Here is a 22,110-nt window from a genome sequence, read left to right as displayed (position 1 = left end):
AGAGAACTTGTGCATTGAGATGGTATGAGGTCATCAGTGGGATGGGATTGAGGAGCAAATATGCTTCTGAAAAGAGCCCCTCGGGGATTTGATTTGCTCTGTGCCTTTCTAACAATGTGCAAAGAATATGTTGCAGCCTAGTAGTTGCATGAAGTACACAGTGTCTCATTTGTTTTCATAATAAATGAAAGTTTGAGCACTTTTTTTACACATCTGGATTAAAATGTGGTGGGGTTACTGACAGCTAGATAAAGTTCATCTGGGGACCATATTTGGCTATTCCTGTTCTATTAATTATGATAATTCCAAGATGCTGGTTTGGTAAAATTCTTTCCTTTTATTGGATGCTGTTCTGCTTACAGTAGCAGACACAACACTTTGGATGCTGTCAAAAACTATTCTGAGCAAGGTCACATTGTTTCCCAAATAAACAGGTGAATATTCATTCACATTGCTCCTTTCCCTTCCCTGTGGGTGCTGTGAGCAACCCCTACCCTGTCACTTAAAGATACAGTGTTTTGCCGGAAAAGGCCAAAGAGCTCTTCACAGTTGTCCTTCTTTGTCTCTTGGATGCTTAGAATTCTTTAGAACTGGATTGCAAAGAAATCAATTAGCGTTGTGTTTCCTTGAATGGTTCAAGGTTTCTTTTACAGTACTATGTGCAGATGGATACTTAGCAAAGGAAGAAACTTGAGCAATAACAGCAGTAGAGTCTCCCACTAGTGCCACTAAGTGGAATTGCCTGTTGGTCCATTTGCTGTTATGTTTGAGGGATAACGTTTTGGTTTTCCCCATTGATAATCTCTCGCAGGTGAAGAAACATGTACGCAGCTTCCATTCAGAAAAGATTTACCAGTGCACCGAATGCGACAAGGCTTTCTGCCGCCCTGACAAGTTGCGACTCCACATGCTGCGGCACTCGGACCGCAAAGACTTCCTGTGCTCTACGTGTGGCAAGCAGTTCAAGGTAATGTGGTCAACAGGTTTGGCATGTGCTGTTACAGGCAGGGACAGAGCGACAGCTTTCTCTCTCTCCTCGCCAGAACTGATTTTTCACAAACGGACATAATCTGCCAGCACACAGAGTCATGCTGAATTTGGCACACACCAACCCACACTGTGAACATTTTTTTGCAATGTGCACATATGAAAGCATGTGGGTAGTGCTTTACCTCAGCAACTTGTGAGCAAGTGGCTCATGAAAAGTCACCTTAGAAATATATTGCAAACTAATGAGTCACAAATGCCTTCCTTTTTATTCCAGCGTAGTACACAAGTCCACGTAATATTTCTGTTACAATTTCTGCTTATGAGATCAGACCAGCCTTCCAAACAAATCTGTAGCAATCACTATACCACACAATTTTTTGTATGCTCTCGTGCCATCGCGTGCCTATGCTAGGAAAGAAAAAGAACCAAGTTTTGTAAATCTTTTCTGCCCAGTAACTTGGAGGTTTTTCTTAAATGCCACAAGTGACTGGGTAAGTGGCTGTTTACAACCCAGGATGAGATTTTCTGGTGTGAAATTAGGCCTGCTGGCAGTGAACTGAAATCTGGAATATGTCCATTTGTTATCAACATTAAATTGTAAATTCCTTGGGCCTGGAATGTGTCTTTTCAGCTTGTGGCACTCTGCAGAGCATCCTATACCTTGATTTGTTTAGTCAGCTTAGTTGTGTTCAACTCTCTGTGACCCCATGAACCAGAGCATGCCTTGGAAACTCTCACTTCTCAAAGCTTCTCCTTTTTTATGTCCATGGAGTTTTCTTGGCAAAATACTGGAGTGGATTGCCAGTTCCTTCTCCAGGTGGATCACATTTAGTCTAAACTCTTGGCTATGACCTGTCCGTCTTGGGTGGCCCTGCACGGTATAACTCATAGCTTCTTGGAGTTATTCAAGCCCCTTCGCCACGACAAGGCAGTGATCCATGAAGGGGATACCTTGATAGAGCTGTGTAATAACAGTAAGAATCTCAGTTTGCACTTACTAGTGCTCAGCCACACAAGAAAAATATTAATTTAATGTACATGATGCATCAGGTTGACCTATTGTAATGGGCCTAAATGCTGGTAGGACCACAGTGGTGAAAAATTCCTTCTCTTTCGTTGTGAGCAGTGCTGTTAACAAGCAACTTCAGTGACTCCCGGAAAGGTTTTCCATTTTCTGCATTAGAAAACCTTCCCTCAAGTGCCAAAGTGCTTTCTCTGCTTTGCTGACCTTATTTTTTGACCCTGTGATTTGCCCAGCATTCTGTCATCTTACAGTAACGTGTAGGTAACTCGGAAGCGTAAGTATTTCCCCCATCTGATTATTGTGATTTTCCTTTTCCATCCCTCACCTTTCAGAGAAAGGACAAACTTCGGGAGCACATGCAGAGAATGCACAATCCGGAAAGAGAAGCAAAGAAAGCCGACCGAATTAGCCGCTCCAAAACATTCAAGCCCCGGATAGCCTCCACAGACTACGAGAGCTTCATGTTCAAGTGCCGCCTGTGCATGATGGGGTTCCGGAGGCGAGGCATGCTGGTTAGTGTGAGGATGCTGGAAGGGCTGCATGGATAGCTCAGTTGGTTACAGCAGAGGTTTTCAACCTTTTTGAGTCCACAGTTCCCTGGGCCAACTACATTCTTTCTGCAACCACCCCTGTGGGGCTCAGGAGCCCAGTTATGTCACCCCTTCCCTGCAGAGCTGGCAGCCTCTCACACCTTGGGGAGTGTTCCCTCAGCCTCCTCTCCTCTCCCCTCTCCTTGGGAGTCCTCTGGGCAGCTGCTGCTTCCACCCCTGGTCTCTTGAGCTGCACCCCCTGCGTCAAAGAGAGGTGCCTCCCCACACTGCCCCACGGGGGCCTGGGACTTGTATGTCCATTCCCAACAGCAAGGGCTGGTGGACTGGCTGGCTGGGCTTCCTTGCCCACTTGCTTGCTTACTCCGAGGCAGCCTCGGCTCCTGGTAACCAGCACCCCCTGGCCAGCCCCAGAGGCACCATTCGCCTGGGGAGCTTGTAGCCAGGGCTGCTGCAACAAACAGCTGCACAAGGCTTTGGAAGGCAGAGGTGTGAAAGGGCATCAGAGGAGGGAGAGAAGGAAAGAGAGACAGAGGCCAGTGTTGCCCACGGCACCCCTGACCAGCATTCAAGGCACCCCTAGGTGCCATGGCACACTGGTTGAAAACTACTGGGTTAGAGCATGGTTGCAGGTTTGAACCTTGTATGGGACAGCTGCATGTTCTTACATTGTAGGGGAATGGACTAGATCAGGCTTCCTCAAACTTGGCCTTCCAGATGTTTTGAGACTACAATTCCCATCATCCCTGACCACTGGTCCTTCTAGCTAGGGATCATGGGAGTTGTAGGCCAAAAACATATGGAGGGCCGAGTTTGAGGAAGCCTGGACTAGATGATGGTTAGGGTCCCTTCCAACACTACAGTTCTATAATACTACGCCCCAGCTTCCCTTGAGATTTTAGCCCAGGCTTCCTCAAACTTGGCCCTCCAGATGTTTTTGGCCTACAACTCCCATGATCCCTAGCTAGCAGGACCAGTGGTCAGGGATGATGAGAATTGTAGTCTCAAAACATTTGGAGGGCCAAGTTTGAGGAAGCCTATCTTAGCCAGTCAATCTCTGCCTATTGGGAATTGGTTTCACTAGGCAAGAAACCTTCTCTGTGAGCTTGTGTTATTTCTTAAGATACATATGCAAATTTAGAGCAGGGAACACACTGGTGCAGAGACAACTCCTCACCGTTGTACCGTCAGAGAAAGTTCTTTTCTTCTTTCAGTTCTTCAGTCTTGCCCATATCATTTATCACATTCCTATCCTCCAAGGAACTCAGGGCACTTCCAAATAACCTTTTTATTGAGCAACCATCTTGATTTGTTTTCAGGGACCTTAGGCAACACCAGCTATTTAACAAGCATTCATTCTGATTTGTCTGTGTGGCGCTTAGAAGATGTGCCCAAGCAAGTGCTTTTATTCCATGCTTTCCAATGCATTTTCCTGCCACTTCCCTTATCACAAAAAGTCTGATCTTTTGGGGAAATGGCTTTGTTGCGCTATAGCACCAGATCACCTTTCATTGAGCAACCTAAATTTGCTGAAAATAGCAACCGTCTGGAAGTACTCTCAGTTTAGCATGTGTGATTCTATGCTATGTTATCCTGTGAAACGGTGGGTGGCTGCTCAAAGACTTATTCATTCAGCTGAATAGGATCTGGTCTCCCAGATTCAGGTGCTACACTCTCCCCATTCGTCAGAGTGGTTGTCCAGTCTTGGGCCTCTTTGCATGAATACTAGGCAGCAAATTCAGCATGCAGTGGTCTGTAAAGCTACTATTAGTAGTAGCAGCAAGTGAGTGATATGAGCCCCCACAGTTTGCAGAGAAAGATATAGCAGCTGCCACAAGTCCAGGAAAAGTGTTTGCCCTCTCTGGACAGGCCGATACCATTCTATGGCCCTGTAAATTTTGCCAGCACATGCTTAGCTTATTAGCCGGTTTGGAATTATTTGGAAATGCTGCCAGGGAACTTGTGTTTCCCTAACTCAGTTGATTTAATATGGCAGAGCAGCGTGTAGACATTACATCACACCTGGGTGGATAAGCTGGAGCAGTGTGAATCTGGCTTGTGTGGCTTTGGTAGGTGCCTGAAGCAGACCTATGGCTGCATCAGCAAGCGCCCACCTGACAGCTCAGCTCGTACAACTTACTGTGCCAGCACCCACTTGCTTTCAGACGCTTTGCAGTGGCACAGTGCAGGATGAGTTACAAGCTGAGCACATGCTTGGGCATGTGCTAAGCATACTGATTCACTCAAGTTCTATTCACAATGCTCCTGTTTGGTGGTGTGAGTTGGCCCTGCGGCACATGACATCTTTCTTAGGCACTTAAGTAAATCAGACTAGGCTTTCAGCATTTTCCAGTCCCCATACTAGCGATAATAACACTTAGCTTTTATACAGATCCTTCCAAGGAGTTAACAGTGATTCACATGCATAATCACAATGATCTTTACAAGAGCCTTGGAAATCAGGTCAGGAGGGAGACTGAAGATGAGAGAGGGCTGCTTGGCTTCAGGCTTTCTCGCGAGGGAGGTGAGATTTAAACCAGGGACTTCCAGTTTTGCAATTTAAGACTGCAAATATAAAACATGATCATTCACCATGGCACATATCTTCTAGTGCCATTTTGTTTGCCTTTCCATAACCTGGTGATATAAAAATAGGTCTATTAAATGGCTGCTTGATAGCTTGGTTTCATTGCTGATATTATCTGCAAATGAATGCTAACCATCTTAAACAACAGATAGATCTGGCACAGTATTTCCCAAACTTGGGTCTTCAGCTGTTTTTGGACTACAACTCCCATCATCCCTAGCTAGCAAGACCAGTGGTGAAAACAGCTGGAGACCCAAGTTTGGGAAACACTGATCTAGCACTTTATTCATGTCATTGTTGCTCTGCCTTCCCTCCAGAAAGCTTAACAGTGATGTGCATTGTTCTACACACACACATTTTATCTTTATAACAGTAGATTAAGCTGGGAGGTGCTTGGCCCAAGTCACACAGTGAGCTTCATGACCCGAGTGGGGTTTTGAACCTGGGACTCCTTGGTCTAGTCTGATCCTCTGGCCACACTTGTTCTCAACATTTCAGTGGCTTGAAGCACAGGCCTTCCTGTTCCTGTTCCTCACGGCCACATGAGCCAGCTGTTTAGCTGTTTGCTGTAACGTATTTTTTATTCCGCTGCTTTTTCATCTTAGGTGAATCATTTATCAAAGAGACATCCAGACATGAAAATAGAGGAGGTGCCAGAGCTAACATTGCCCATCATCAAGCCCAACAGAGATTATTTCTGTCAGTACTGTGATAAGGTATGAAATGAACCCACCTATCCCTTGGTGCGTGCATGGAATCATACTCCATGTATAAAACTGTAACAGATCTTGCAATTTCCCCCTTTTCTGATTCATTTCTTTTCCTGTTGAGGAGAGGACCAAAAAATATTTCTGCCACTCTAATAAATTAAATGGAAAGCACTTGAAGAAGAGAAGTTTGGGTCTGAGCTCACAGACTACTTCCAGGGATCTAAATAGAACATTTCCATAGAAGAGGTTCTTTACAAATCGGGAGGTTTATTGTATTGTGCTGTTAGGTGGTGTAGAAGGGTCTCACTCTTAACAAGCAACAAGTCATTTTCCCACTTGAAATTTGTAGGATTTGAATGAGCTATAGTTTCACACTGAATGCCTATGTTTGTCAAAGTCGATCCATGTTAATCAGAAAGATTGAACTAGTGTTGGGCAGGGGAGCACAATCAGGAAAACTGAGAGAACTAAGGAGAAAGTATTTACCTAGCATAGTATTTCCTAAAACTGAATTGGATTCAAATAAGCTCAGAATACCAGTCACGGACCTAAGCTCTGTTCTGTAAGGTACTCCATAAAGTTTGTATCAGTAAATATTGTGTAGGATCCTAAAGACTAAAGTCTGCATCAGTGCATACTAGAGATTTATCAAATATGTCATTTAACTGTTGTATTTAGAATCTGGATGGTGAAAGAATAGTAAATGGGTAGATTGATGATTATGGTAATCTATATGCTGCCCATCTGACTGGGTTACCCCAGCCAAATCAAAACACAATATTAAAAACTTCCCTGAGCAGGGCTTGAACACTAGATTTCAAGTGCTTGCTAACTGACTTTTTCATGCTGATGTGGTAGTTGTTCTATATTCATTAATATGGCATAGAAATGTGCGATCTTGCATAGTGATGCAGAACGCCAGACGAAAGGCTCAGTGATGGGACACCTGTGGCCCTTGGATGTTGCTGGACTTCAGCTCCCATCAGCCCTAGCCAGCACGGCCAATGGTCAGGAATGGTGGGAGTTGTAGTCCAGCAACATCTGGAGAGCCTCCACAGGTTTCCCATCCCTGGGCTTTATAGCTCTGTAACACAGTTAACAATCAAAACCTCCATATGTGAGTTGTATGCATATAAGAAAACCATGCATCTACAGCACTCAGCTGCTGAGAATGTTTATTACAGAGGATTGCATATTGTGTGGTTGGAGATAGATGCCTGCTTTCAGCAGAGCGTTATTTATTCATGGTCCAAGTCTTCATCTCACAGGTTTACAAGAGCGCCAGCAAACGCAAAGCCCACATCCTGAAAAACCACCCAGGTGCTGAGCTCCCTCCGAGCATCCGAAAGCTACGTCCAGCAGGCCCAGGAGAGCCAGATCCCATGCTAAGCACACACACCCAGCTGACGGGCACAATAGCAACGCCGCCAGTTTGCTGTCCTCACTGTTCCAAGCAGTACAGCAGCAAGGTACTGTGGGACTATCACTCCATCCAAATGTGTGTCCTGCTCGTGGGTGTTTTCAGCAATAACAGGTTTTAATGTATAGATGCAGTATGTCTATTCTCGTATCACATGTTATCAAGCACTAGAGATGCCTAAATGTACCTCATTCATTAAACGGTGGACTAGAGTAGGGGATTGGTAGTCATGACTCTCAGATCAGATACTTCCTTGGTTTTGCATCGCGATTGTGATGCTCACCTCACTAACTAGTGCTTTTACTACTAAGCATCCTGTTTAGGCATTAGCTGAGTGCCTAAACAAGTGCCCTCCTTAGATAGGCACCTCTTAAGAGCATCCCATTTGCATCCTTCCAGAGCAAGTCACGCATCCAGGCACTAAGGAAGAGTTGTCACACACATAGCTGTTCTATGCAATGATGCACCTGCAATTAGTAGGTTGCGCTGCAGCCGTATTGTTCCTTTTCAGGAATGGTTTAATGGCTAGATTATAGAGACTGGCCTTGTACCGAGGTGCCATAGCTTTTTATTCACAGTGCTGAATAGCTAATCATTTTCAGTTGTATGCCACCCAGGTACCATCTGGTGAAGAGCGGGTTTATAAATCCCATAAATCCCATAAATAAAAAACAATGAAAGGCTGTGGTTTTGTGGTACTAGCCAAGCCACTTGTGCAAAATGACCACTTGGTGGTCAGTACTGATTTGAAGGTGGTATAGGAATTTAATTCATTATCATCACCATCAAACTATCCTGTCCCTATCTACTTTCCACCTCTCCACAGACCAAGATGGTTCAACACATTCGCAAGAAACACCCTGAGTTTGCTCAGATTCCAACTAACACAATACATGTGCCGTTGACAACAGCTGTAATCAGTGCTACCCCTGCAGTATTAACTTCTGACAGCACTGCTGGGGAGACCGTTGTGGTAAGTATTTGAAGGTACATAACAAAATTATGTAAAGAAGTAGAGCTATCATAGAACCATTGGGAAATTCCAGAAGATTATGGCCCAGTTCCGACCAAATGACAAACCTTGGTTCCTTGTGACTAGTTAAAACAAACCAAGGTATCATATCACAGTGTGACATCCTGGTTTGCTTTAATTAAGCACAGTCAGAACAAACCACAGTTCCCTGAGTCTGACATAATGGGAAACCATAGTTACTTCAAAAATGAAAGTTGAAGCTTTCAGCCTCCTCTCATGCATGAAGAAGGGGGAGCAGGGGAGTGCACAAGTCCCATGTTGGGTTTTCTGAGAACTCTAAAGGCTGCCTGAAGTGGAGTGTGATACAGTAATCCAGTCTCCCACAAAGTATGAATTAGGCTCTCCCACATCAGATGTTTCTTAGCAGACTGATGAATGTGAAAAGTGGTTCCTTGAGAGCAGGAAATTTGGAAACCATTGCCCTGCAGATGGAACTTTACTCGCATTCCCTTCTGGGCAGCCTTCTGAGTGCCACATGCTAGTGGAGGGCAGGACCAGGTGCGAAAGCAGGCAGAGCAACAGATGTAAAATTAACCTTTGTACAGTAAGCTTGTTTCTACCCACACACCCCTCTCTCTGTTTTCCATCCAGACAAGCAAATGTCTTAAGAGTGCGAGAAGCTGGGACTGTAAGGGGGTGGCCTGTGGAGAGTGTAAAGGATTTAGATCTGTGGTTCCCAATGTGGGGCATCCCCCCACAGGGGGGCAATTTGATTTTTAAGGGGTTCAATTCGAGAATGAGTTATTAACAGTTAATAGCCTTTTAGGCTTCCTCCACATGAATAGGAATTCACTTTTTGAATAAGAATTATATGTCATGGGGGGGGGGGAGAGAACATCAGGATTTTAGAGATGCTTAGGTGGGGCATGGCCAAAAAAGGCTGGGAACCACTGATTTAGACAAAGTCCTGGAGGGCCACATTTGACCCACAGGCCCGAGGTTCCTCACCCATGCCCTACAGAATGTGGCTTAGGGTCTTTTGCAGAAGACACCTGGAGATGTTTGCTGAATTGGCCAATTTTTCTAGCATACCTCTTTTGATTGTGGCACACTGTCATCCGCATAGCCTAGGCCTCACCACTGGGGTAGAGGGAAGCTGTGTGTAAGGTTTTCTTTTAACTATTCAGTTATAGGTTTCTGTTAGTTATGTCCTGTGCAATGAAATAATTACCAGGTTGCCTATAACTATTCAGTTATAGGTTTCTGTTAGTTATGTCCTGTGCAATGAAATAATTACCAGGTTGCCAAGTGTTCACCTGTCTATCCCTCTGCCTATCTTCCCCTTCTTCAGACAACAGATTTACTGACCCAAGCCATGACAGAACTGTCGCAGACACTGACCACCGACTACAGAACTCCGCAGGGCGATTTCCAGCGAATCCAGTACATCCCCGGCTTGCAGCAGCCTCAACACATACTACAGGTTGTGCAAGTGGCTCCGGTGAGTGTTCTGTCTGGTTTGCTTTTGTCTTTCTCAGTGTCATGGACGTCTCTACTGTGCCTCTGTCTCAGAGGCACTCTTGAGAAAACTGACCATCACCTGAAGATGAACTAGGGAAGAAAGGTCCACCAGAGGGTTGGGGAAGATGCATGAATTGCCCACCAGTTGGGTGTAATGGATACCGTATTGGACTTGGGCCAGGGAGATCTGGATTCAAATATTTGCTCAGTCATGAAACTCCCCAAGTGTACTTGAACCTATCGCTCTCTCTCTCGGCCTAACAGGCTTCTAGTGAATATTTTTTTTAAATGCAAGGAAAATGCCATGCACAAGCTCCTTGGCAAAAGGGTGGGAGACAGATCAGATTAGATTAATGGTGGCAGTGAGCACTGGGCATAGTGCACGTTAGGAGGTAAAGTTTGGCCTCTGCTTTGGAGGGATGGAATTGACAATGTAAAAACAAAATACTCAGTGACTATTAGGCAGGGGAGAAATCACCTTGCATGGTTAATGGGAGAGTGAACTATGAAATAAATTATAATTACTTGTCAGCCTTTCAGGTAGGCTGCAAAAGGCATGAGATGTATAGATTTGAAAATGCAGAGCAAACAGTCTTTTCAGCAGTATAATTTTAGTTGCCGCTGATAACTGGCTAAACAGTGCTGTTGTTGAATCAATCTGAACATTGATTGAGTCCATCTTATTGCAGTCTTGCATTTCCTTTGTGGTTATTTCTCATTAAATGGCTAAAATTAATTAGGCTTTGTTTAGCAAGTAATATTCTAGAAATGTTTTCTGTTTCCCTGGTGTAAGATTCTACACCTAATCAAAATGTTAAAAGCATTTTCAGATACATGAACAAATCAAGATAATTACCTCCTGTTGGTGGTAAATTTCTTGTTTAGCTTTAAGTGGAGAGTTTGATTTTTTTAAAAAAATTGTTTATTAATCAGCAACCCTGCCCTGCTAGACCAGTGATGGCTCATTATTACTTGATATATTCGTATCATGTTAGCCTCTAGAGGCACTATGTCCAAGGCATTAGGCCTGACATTAGTTACATTATGGTAGCAGTGTGGTTGCTGCTGCCTCAAGACAAGATTGCACACTGTTCCCATAACAGATGACTGAGAAAGCACATGAGAATCACAAGAGGACAGTAAGGGCAGCCCTAGCATTAGGCAGGGCAATGTGGCCTGCTTAGGTGGCTGGTTTAGGAAGTACTCTCAAGGTCAGCAAATTGTTATTTAGTTTAATTTTGCCATCATTTGGATTTTCAGCCCCAGGCACTACAATTTTGGGGGCCGTTTGTGAGATACTCAGTGGCTTGTCAACCTGGGTTATACTGAAGCAAGCCATGTATCCCAGCGCTGTCCGCTCTGCTTGGTAACATCCCTCCAATGTCTCGAGCAGAAGTTTCCCAGTCCTGCTATGCAGTATTACACCCTTCTAACCAGAGATGCCAGGGATTAGACCTCAGCCCATCTGCAGGCAAAGGGTGTGCTCTGCCATTACGCTGTAGTTCCTTCCCATCTTGCTGACTACTTTTGGGAAACAAGACTAAATATTACCATCTGGGAGGCTTTTATTTCATTCTTTTTGGCTACCTGCCATGGTGGGCCAATAGACTTATGCAGAAGGAACCCTAATCCTCAATGTACAGTGATACCTCTGGTTACAGACGCTTCAGGTTACAGACTCTGCTAACCCAGAAGTAGTACCTTGGGTTAAGAACTTTGCTTCAATATGAGAACAGAAATCGTGCGGCAGCAGCAGGAGGCCCCATTAGCTAAAGTGGTACCTCAGGTTAAGAACAGTTTCAGGTTAAGAACGGACCTCCAGAACAAATTAAGTTCTTAACCTGAGGTACCACTGTATTGTTCACTCCTGCATCTTTCAGATAGTTTCTGTGTTCTTACATTACCAGACCAGTGTGGGATAAAGCTACAGGGAAGCTATAGTTGTGCCCCAGCCCCAATAACATGTGAATCCGGACCCTAGAGTAAAAGGAGTAGCAATTCTGAACTAAATGCAGCCACAGCCCCATCATATATGATGATGATGACGACGATGATGCCACTCATCTGGCTGGGTTACCCCAGCCACTCTGGGCGGCTTCCAACAAATTAGAACACAATAGGACACCAAACATTTACAGGACGGAGTTGTGCTTTTATGTTTCTTTCCTCCCAGGCTACCTCACCCCACCAGTCTCAACATTCCACAGTGGACGTCGGGCAGTTGCAGGACACTCAGACATTCGCCCAGCATGCCATCCAAGTGCAGCACATCCAGGTCACAGAATCAAGCCCAACAGCCCCATCATCTTCACAGGTCAGCCATATATATACATTATTTAGTTATTTCTTACGTTAAATTCTTTATTTTAGCTTCTGCCTTCCTCGGTCTGTCTGATGAAAATGGGGGGGGGGGATGCAGCTGTTATAGAGGTTTGAGGATGTAATAATGCTCAGAAGGGCTCCATTCACTGAAGCAAAGCAGCGCTGGTCCTATCCTCCAGGGTGAAGCCATGCTGTGTTAATGCGTTCAGTGTGTACATACAGACACTCTCCCTTTTTGCTAAATCTGCTGCAATTATTGATAAGTAGGACAGGCTGTAGTTGCTTTTTATTTTGTGAGAAAAATAATGAAAAGCCTTTAAATGCTGCTTTCGCTGAGGTTGCCCCCCCCCCCCCCGCTTTACACCCCAAACCAGTGTTTATAAATTAGACCTGTGTAGAGGCATACCTCGAAGATATTGCAGGTTCAATTCCAGACCACTGCAATAAAGCAAGTATCGCAATAAAGCAAGCCACACTTTTTAAATTTTTGCTTCCCAGTTCATATAAAAGGCACACTATACTGTAGTCTATTAAGCCAGCACCCCCTGGCTGCAGAGGTGGGAGTGGAAAAACCCATCTCCAGCCCTAGCAAGCTCTATTTTTATGGCCAGAAGAGGGGCAGTGGTGGTAGCAGGGGGCCAGGCTGCCTACAGCTACGCCTGCGCCCTTGTAAGGGACAGCACCTGTGAAGTGTGGTAAAGCAAAGCACAATATGAGGTATGCATGTATTGGCCTAAATTGTGTTTATTAGTTCCAAGGCAAAAGCTCTGAAACAACAGGTGGTGTTCATAGCTCAGTTGTGAAAGTAGATTTAGTCACGGCTTATGGGAAAGTTGTTGCTGTAACTTGCTGTAGGTGAAAAGTGTGATATTCATAACTTAGTGACAGGACCTTTCAAGTGTAAGTAATACAGTATTGAGATCCTGAATATCTATGCTGCAACTGACACTTCTGTTATTCCAGGTGGGAAGTCAGCCCTTGAGTCCTTCATCCCAACCATCTCAGCAGGAGCTCAGCCCTTCCCAGATGCAGGCAACCAGCTCGTCACAAAGCCAAACTCTCCAATCACAGCAAGGTTCTTCAGTCCAGCAAGCATATCTTCCCAGTTCATGGAACTCATTCCGCAGCTATCGTAAGTATGCAAAAAGGCTCTGCTACCGCTTGCTCTCAGAAGTGTTAGAAAAGCGCCTGCACCTCATTCGCAGTTTCCAAGCTGTGATTTAATAAATAATGGTTGAGAAGCCCCTTAAAGAAGAACAACAGTTGTAAGGCTTCTTTGTATTACATATCCAAGTCTTTTATTTTCCAGGTTGAGCTACAAGCCATACATTTTCTGACGTCTTATACAAGCAGGCCAACTTCTTGTTCTAATTGCATTGCTTTGAGTAGGGTGTTGTGTAAACTGAAAACAATGTTCATAGCATCACGCAGCTGATAAAATTTTGTAAGCATCACAAGATGCTTATGTTAATACACCACTACAAGAGAGGGTAGGGAGGCACATTTTCCTTGCTTCCTTTATTAGAAGGCCAATGATACTTCAATTTCATCCATAAATTGTAAAAAAATCACAATTAGGGCTGGAGGGGTTATGCTAGGAGGTCCCAGGTTTAGCTCTGACAAGTCACAAAAAGAGTTTACAGAGATCTCAGAAGGCACCTTTTGTTTTTTAAATGTACTTGTAGCATACAGATGCTAGGGCCATGTGTTTTCAGACTTGATATTCTCAATATATTTATATTTAAAAGCCACAGGCTGAAATGTAGACTTCAGCAAGCTTCAGGAAAACTCACAAGGCTTACTTTGACCTTCTGAATGTTTTTTTTTGTATTGATGGTGTTTAAGTGAGGGTCCTGCCCTCCTTATATGGGAGCAGGCCTGGGGTTAAATTCAGTGGGGTTAGGACTACATCTTAACTCTATTTCTTTATCTTCCAAATTTTCCCCTCTAGCCTCTGATATTCAGATGATGACCCTCCCACAGGGCCAGTATGTGATTGCGGAGGCAGCCGTAGGAACTCCTGTCACTACAGTGAACACAGGGCAAGTGAAAACAGTCGCCCAGGTAAGATGACTGAGGAAATATAAGGAAAGCACTTTGAACATTTGAAATATGTTGCATACATCCTAAGCAGCATTATTATGGGTGGTCAAAGAAACATTCAAAATTCTTGGTAATAATAACAACTGGAAGCTATTGCACAGGGCTTTTTCTAAATGTTCCAGGATTAATCCCATATTATGGATGTGGGGACTGAGAGTGCCTAAGAGTAAAATTGCATCTTATTCTGTCAAAGTCAGATCACATATATGCTTAGCAGAATGAGTCAGTTATTTTAGAAATCTGTTATTTTAGAAATCTTAATTCGTCCCTTTTATATATGCTAATCCCTCATCTTGGTTCAAAGGTTTATGTGTTTGTGAAAATGGCGTATAGTTAAAACATCCCCGGCACTCCCAGAGCTGGCGCACCAAGCAGACCTTGCCCAGCAAGCAAGGTCAAGAACCTAACAGTTCTTTTAGCACCAGGTGTGCTTTTTAGCTCTTGGGTTTGTTTGCGGGCAAGGCCCTCTTAGCACACTGGCCCTGGAAGTCTAGGGATGCTCACATTAACTTGTGAGAGCATCCCAGAGCCTTCGCAGTCAGTGTGCTGAGTGGGCCTTGCCCAGCAAGCAAGGTGGAGCACTTAAAAACCATTTTCACACCAGGTAGCCCCTAGTGGACCTGGTGTGAAACGAGCTTTTCGGCTCTCCGCCTTGCCTGGGACTTGTGCAGTTTCAGCCAGCCCACCTTCAGCTACTTATGGTTGAAATCAGGCAAGTCGGATGCATGTAAGATGAGGGATTACTGTATCAAGGAACATTTAAGGAATAACTAACCCAGCTCGAAGACCTGCTCTAAATAATAAATCACCTGTGTGCCACAGGGTGCAGCAAACACCAGGTTATTTTACAGTTCCTACTTTTATTGACTTAACCTATATTTTTTGTGTATTCATAACATACAACAACCAAAGTTGAGGCAAAAATAAGTTGTTGAGAATATGAGAGAAAAATATTAAAAACAGGATAACCTATGTTGGTTTCTTTTCCTGTAGACACATTACGTATTAGCTGAAGGTCAATCTGACTTGGATGTAAAGCCAAACCTCTCACTTTCCAGTAGCATAGAAGTGGGTCTGTCTCAGCCATCAACACATTCTGACTCCTTGGAATCACAAGCGGCGAATCAGCAGCAAACGACGCAATACATCATAACCACCACAACCAATGGCAATGGAAGCAGTGATGTGCACACGGAAAAGCCGTGAATTCTCCTTTGTGGCAGAGAAAGGAGGAGATCCAGCGGAATCTGCTGACTTTTTAGATTCATAATCCTGAATATTTGAGGCACTAAGAGATGTTTTAACAAGTTTGTTTGTATAACTTGAAGTTCCTCGTCTCATGGTGAATTCGCAGAATTTCAGGTTTAAATGATACCTAAAGCTGCTCACAGCCCTGTTAGGATGCCAGCAATTCCCGGAGCTCTTGAACAAAGAATGGTGTAAAACAAAATGGAAACTAAGATTCTTCTGGACCCCCCCTTTTTTAATTTATTCCAGGGGAACCCTTATTTTTCATTTGTTGAAGCCTTCACAACAATGAAAGGTTTGCTGAACACGTAACTGCTGGCAGAATATGTCTCATGTATGAAACCATACCTGCAGTTTTAAAAAGCAGTCTGTCTCAGTAGCTAATTACATTTCTTTTGGCTTAAATTCTTAAGTAGCCATGGACGAAAGGAATATACCAGCATAGGAAAAGGGGGGGGGGGAGAGAAATAAATAGGAAAATTGCCTGAAAGTAAAGGAGCAATTACTGACCATTGTTTCCCACAGCGTTTGGGACAGTTGGGACAGTGAAACTGTGAAGCTGTGCAGAAGCAGTTAAGTTATTTTTCTTTTCTTTTTTAAAATTTTATTTTTGGAACCTTGTGAACTGTTTACATGCCGTCTGCACTGTCCTGGTACTCAGTTCTGGAGAGTATGAAGGAAGCTATCTTGGAGCCCTCCCAAGTCTCAAACCTATTCAAATCACAGGAGCATTTAAGGTAACACCGAGTTTCAACCTTCACCTTGTTGACTGTGTTCCTTCTGTACAAGGGGGAAGATTCCTTTCCCCTAGTAAACAAGAATAAAAAGGCTCAGTTATGTTTTAATGTGTCCAGCAGCTTTCATTGTATACGTTACTAACTTGTATCAGGGCTGGGGTTTGAAACCTAAGTGCATTTTATTAAAAGAACTGCTTTGAACTTTGTTCCTTTTATACAGTTGCTGTTGGAGGGACCCCTTTACTTCACAACAAAACAAATTCCTTCCAGTAGCACCTTAAAGACCAACTAAGTCAGTTCTTGGTATGAGCTTTCGTGTGCATGCACACTTCTTCAGATACACTGAAACAGAAGTTTCCAGACCCTTCTATATAGTGAGAAGGTGGGGAGGGGTATTACTCAGAAGGGTGGTGGGAATGGGTGATTGGCAGATAGCTGTGATGAGCCTGTTGACGACTCTTACGACTGCAATAGGTCTTACAGGAAAAAGCAAGGGGTGAAAAGGTGAAAAATGGCTTTGTCATGTATAATGAGATAAGAATCCAAGGTCTTTGTTCAGACCAGGTTTCTCCATGGTTTTAAGTTTGGTGATAAGTTGTAATTCAGCAGCTTCTCTTTCTTCACAGTATTGGATGATAAATCCCCAACCTTCAGTTCAGCGTAGCTGGAGATCTTGTATTTCTGCTGCCTGAAATATTTCATTCATTCCTCTCCCACCCTTGCTAGGCGCTGTATAAAAACTGCAAATAACTGGGCTGTTTCATAAAATGACCAGCCTTGCACTCAGGAAAATGGACACAAAGACAGCAAACTGCTATTTCAGGGCAGCAACAAAAGACATTAAAAACAACAACTGCCTGAACTGAATACGCCTGGGAGATCCAATGGGAACATCCCTCATGAAAGGCATATTATTGAGATTCATGGGGTTGTGCAAGAGAGCTGTTCTGATCTTGTGGGTCCCCCTCCACTTTCATTTCACTGCTGCTTGTGCTACAAGAGGCATTCCAGGTGAGACAAGGATAAAGTTTGGGACCAGATAAAGGAGAAGCTGTTTCTTTAAGGCACTATATTTGTGTGCTGGCCCCATTCAGGAATCTGTCTGCTTTTGAAACCAGTTGGGAGGCATAATTTCAACAGCAATATTAGGGCAAACAGAAGCTACAGATTTCTTTTTACTACTGTTGGGCGATATATACTACCCTGGAGTGCCGCTGTGTAATACACTGCTTTTATTCCAGGCCTCTTCAACCCTCTGGTGCTGTGATGAATTGTATATGGAGCACCTTCATCCTTTGGTTTTGAAGTGTTAAGTCGTTTAAATAGGAACAGAAGTTGTTCGGGCTATCTCAGCCATCACAAAATCAGCCTGGCACCTCAGTCATAAACCTATTACTTGGAAGAAAATCCAATTAATTCCAGTGAAATGGACATACATATAATGCAGACAGGAGCAGGGAAGGAGGGAGATGCCTTCCTCAATAAATGGCAAATGCTCCACAGCTTGATTCCGTGATAATACAATATCGTCTTTAAAAAATCCACATGGCTACCTTTATTAGTTCGAGGTAAGCCACCCTGGAAAGATGTACAGCAATCACCACATTGGTCAAGTAGGTGCTCTGTGATTTAGCAAAGCAGAATGTGTTCACTAGACCTCGCAAACATACAAAATTATAAATCCTAAACAGAAAGGGAACGCAAGGCTCTTCAAAGTTGTTGCTAAAAGCAGAACAATGTTACATTACCGCAGGGCAGAAGCTTCTTGTTCTTTGTCTTCTCACCTACACCACTAGGCCACCAAGCAAGAAGGATGGTGGTGACCAATGTAACAGATATGTTATTATATGAACAGATATGTGAATCGGATGTGCAAGGGGCAAACAGAGGGAGAGGTGGAGGATCCATTACACGAGTGGAAATTCTTGTACAAACAGGGACCAACTTCGTTAGATACAACCCAAAGTCCTTTTCTTTTTTTAAAACTGCTAAAATCACATCATTTAATGAAAGAAGAAGCTAGCACAAGTTACTACAATGTGCTGGTCTAGTCTTGTTTAGTAGTGTTATGTCCATTGTACACTCAGTGACTGATGTAGCATGCTAATATTATTGCACTACCTTCCCAGGTATAAAAAGAAATCCCCGCCCCTTTACATATAAACTATATTGATTCGTTGCTAGTGTTACTTTGCAGGGCTAGCATAACCCACACTCTCACCAGTCATGCCTGCTGCAATATGGTTGTAATAACGAACTTTATCTGCCCTGGGTTAACAGTGTGATTTTTTAAACCTTCACCTCTTTTTGATATACCTGGGAATCTGGGGGTTATAGTTTGGGGCTGCCCCATGCACTGCAGACATCGATGCTCTCTCTTCATGAGACTGCAGTGCTGCACCTGATTTCTTGGAAGTAAGCCCCAGCTGAACTCAGTAGGACTTACTTCTAAGTAAACAGAGGATCCGTCCGCACCGTCTTTTCGCTTATTTTGTTCATGCATACATTCCCTCATGACAGGAATTAGAACAGCTACCATTTTATGCATGGGAAATGTGTTAAAGCAGTTTAGTAGTTTCAGAGCTGTGTTTGAACCTGTGTATTTCAGAGTAGAATTCAGTAGGAGGATCCCTGTGCCTTTATTGGCACAGCTGCATAAATTGGCAGAATCAGCAGGCAAAACATGTTTCAGTATAAACATTCAGCGATGTAACAAGCCTTAACTGCTGCTTTTCTCGGTGCTCTGCAGTTGTCAAAAAGAACACGAACAGTGCCAGAAAAGAAAAATCAGCCTTGGCTCCTGTTTATTTGTATGCATTGTAATTTCCAGATAGGGCTATACAAATAATAAATTGTGTGTTGGGGAGGAAACAGTCAGGAGCCCCTCCACCATTTTACTTGATGAAAAAATATATAGAGTTGTTTGTTCCACTCAGAGTTGATCTACTGAAGTTACAACACAGAGTACTAACCACTATACAATCACGGCCCTCCACCTCAGTTCGAATCCGAGTCACGGCAAAAGTTTTCTAGGGACGCGGGTGGCGCTGTGGTCTAAACCACTGAGCCACTTGGGCTCGCCGATCAGAAGGTCATTGGTTCAAATCCTCGTGATGCGGTGAGCTCCCGTTGCTCTGTCCCAGCTTCTGCCAACCTAGCAGTTTGAAAGCACACCAGTGCAAGTAGATAAATAGGTACCGCTGCAGCGGGAAGGTAAGTGGCGTTTCCGTGTGTTCTGGTTTCCGTCACAGTGTTCCGTTGCTCCAGAAATGGTTTAGCCATTGCTGGCTACATGACCCGGAAAGCTGTCTGTGGACAAACACCAGCTCCCTCAGCCTGAAAGCGAGATGAGTGCCACAACCCCATAGTCGCCTTTGACTGGACTTAACCGTTCAGGGGTCCTTTACCATTTTATTTTATTTTTTAACTGAAGTTAATGGGCTTAGTTAGTTTCATTAATTTCAATGGGTCTACTCTGTGTAGGGCTAACATTGGCCACAGCTCATGAGCTCCTCCTGTACCTTTGTGACAGGCAGAAATTCAGCAAGGCAAGCTTTGCCCACTGGATCTCCATACTGGAGAAACCTACATCTTTTGAATTTCTGCCTCTTTTGCAAAACGAAAAGGCTTCATTCCACTGCTACATTCTTGCCTAGAAACATAAAACACTTCTTCCAAGAGCAGATAAGGATAAGCTAGGCATCAAATAAAATACATCCTAGTACAACAGGAAGGTATTCAATCTCATCCCATGACACATTTGATGTTCATTCAAAAGTAATCCCCACTGAACTCTATGGGACTTAATTTTATTACATTCCTATCCAACCTTTCCTTCAGGTCCTAGTCCAGCACTCTAACCACTATACCACATATTCTAATGACACAATGCAGCTTACAAGGCTAGAATACACATAAAAATAAAACTACAACTTCTGTTCCCTCATTCCACCCCCTGGAAAGCAAAACATAACAAATGCAAACTTGACTAAATGTATCTTCAGAGTTACACCTGTTTGGAACCTCCATTTTCAGAACCATTCTACTGCTGAATACAGTGGTACCTCGGGTTAAGTACTTAATTTGTTCCGGAGGTCCGTTCTTAACCTGAAACTGTTCTTTTTTTTTTTTATAATAATTTTTATTAAGTTTTCACAACATAAACATAACAACATAAACATAACAAGAAAAAATAACAATACAACATAAAAAAAGAAAAAACACAAATCATACAAACTTGAAGACTTCCCCATACCTCTCCTGTTCTGCACCCTTATTTCACAATTCTCTCTAGCAACCCTTCAGTCAATTTTTACATATCACCTCCTTAAAACTTCTTCCCTATGGTTTATAGTTTACAGCTGTAAATCTTTATTTCTTACCCCTCGACATCTTTTCAGTCCTTAATTTGACAACAATTCTCAAGATACACTTTAAATTTCTTCCAGTCCTCCTCCACCGCCTCCTTCCTCTGGTCACGGATTCTGCCGGTCATCTCTGCCAGTCCCATATATTCAATCACCTTCGTTTGCCATTCTTCCAGAGTGGGTAGTTCTTGCAACTTCCAATACTTTGCTAGTAGTATTCTTGCTGCTGTAGTGGCGTACATAAAAAAAAAAGTCCTATCCTTCTTTGATACCAATTGGCCCACCATAACCTGAAACTGTTCTTAACCTGAAGCACCACTTTAGCTAATGGGGCCTCCCGCTGCCGTCGGAGCACGATTTCTGTTCTCATCCTGAAGCAAAGTTCTTAACCCGAGGTACTATTTCTGGGTTAGCGGAGTCTGTAACCTGAAGCGTATGTAACCCGAGGTACCACTGTACCAGCTACCCAGATGGAGAAAAAAGCCTTACTTCTAAATATGTGCGCATCTTGGGTTGAGGCTGCTGTTGTATGCCCTTACTCAGAAGGAAGCCTCATCAAGCTCCAAAGAGCCTTGTAGCATGTTAACAAATTCATTACATAGAACAGCCATCAGCTTTCAGACTGGAGCCCGACTTCAAGGTGCTACAAGCTGCTTTTGCTGTTAAGACCAGCAGCACTTGACTAAACCCCTCTGCAAGGTGCTCATCAGACTTCCCATCATAGGACTGGCTGGCCAGCTCCATCAGGCCTCCTTTCCTTCAACTGTCACCTGGCAGCAGCCATCCCACCAGCCTGCCGCAGTGGGGGAGATGGGAAGCAAGGCTCATTCCAACAGACACCTTCTGCCTCTGAACTATGCAAACTAGTCATTTTTAGAACTGCTGAAGAACTAGCATCTGAGTTTGATTCCACCCCCCAGGACCATTTTGTTCTAATTGATGTCAGCCACTCTGGGAGCCTTTTAGGCTGAAGAGCAGTGTGCTCCCCACCAAAAAAAAATGTTTAGGGGTACTCTCATTTTGACTCAAGAAAATCACCATTTTATAGTTCAAATCAGGATAAATATAGTAAATGAACAAAAGTATAAAGATTCACAAAATGTTTAGGGGTATGCGTACCTCAGAAAAAAAGCACTGTGTGTGTAAATATTTTCATAAGCGTATAAAATTGACTGTAAAAACAGAAACCTCAAACTGGTTTACAATAAAATAATAAATTTATCAGTTAAAACACTAAAAACAACTGTTTAAAACAAAAATTAAAATCATAAATGCACTAAGAATTCGACATGCTCTAAAAGAAATGCTCGAAATAAAATAGCCAAATAGATCATATATGCTGCAACCTGACACGCTGACCCAGAAATAGCCCCCTGCTGCCAATCAATCAGTGGGCTCTCAATCATTCCAGCCGCTGGAGACACAAACGGGGAACACGAGGCGCACCGTACAGCCGCCGCGCATGCGAAGAATACGACGACGAGTGCGGCTGCGCGCTTTCGCCTGTCTAGAGGAGGAGGAGGAAGAGGAGGAGGAGGAGGCGCGCATGCGCGACGTTCC

At 43.7% G+C, this 22,110-nt stretch overlaps 1 protein-coding gene and 1 long non-coding RNA gene across 6 annotated transcripts in view; one reads left to right on the top strand and one right to left on the bottom strand.

Moving 5' to 3' along the window:
* The window catches only part of PRDM10 (PR/SET domain 10), a 76,433-nt gene extending 60,138 nt beyond the window's left edge, over nt 1-16,295 (top strand). For all 5 annotated transcript variants that reach the window (XM_081843071.1, XM_081843069.1, XM_081843070.1 and 2 more), the window contains 10 exons: nt 812-967; nt 2,347-2,526; nt 5,755-5,865; nt 7,128-7,328; nt 8,106-8,252; nt 9,604-9,753; nt 11,947-12,087; nt 13,059-13,227; nt 14,047-14,159; nt 15,192-16,295. In XM_081843071.1, the coding sequence (XP_081699197.1) occupies nt 812-967; nt 2,347-2,526; nt 5,755-5,865; nt 7,128-7,328; nt 8,106-8,252; nt 9,604-9,753; nt 11,947-12,087; nt 13,059-13,227; nt 14,047-14,159; nt 15,192-15,404 (1,581 nt within the window). In that variant the 3' untranslated portion in view covers nt 15,405-16,295. The remainder of the gene's footprint in view (nt 1-811; nt 968-2,346; nt 2,527-5,754; nt 5,866-7,127; nt 7,329-8,105; nt 8,253-9,603; nt 9,754-11,946; nt 12,088-13,058; nt 13,228-14,046; nt 14,160-15,191) is intronic.
* LOC309331160 lies at nt 16,151-22,026 on the bottom strand. The gene is made up of 3 exons (XR_014151737.1): nt 21,897-22,026; nt 17,386-17,572; nt 16,151-16,253 (listed from the first exon to the last, which is right to left on the bottom strand). It is a non-coding gene; the product is annotated as an uncharacterized lncRNA (long non-coding RNA).
* Between the last annotated feature and the right edge of the window lie 84 nt (nt 22,027-22,110).

This window comes from Podarcis erhardii (assembly GCF_964252035.2).
Source record: "Podarcis erhardii genome assembly, chromosome: 16".
NCBI lineage: Eukaryota > Metazoa > Chordata > Lepidosauria > Squamata > Lacertidae > Podarcis > Podarcis erhardii.
This window is presented reverse-complemented; position numbering and strand designations above follow the sequence as displayed.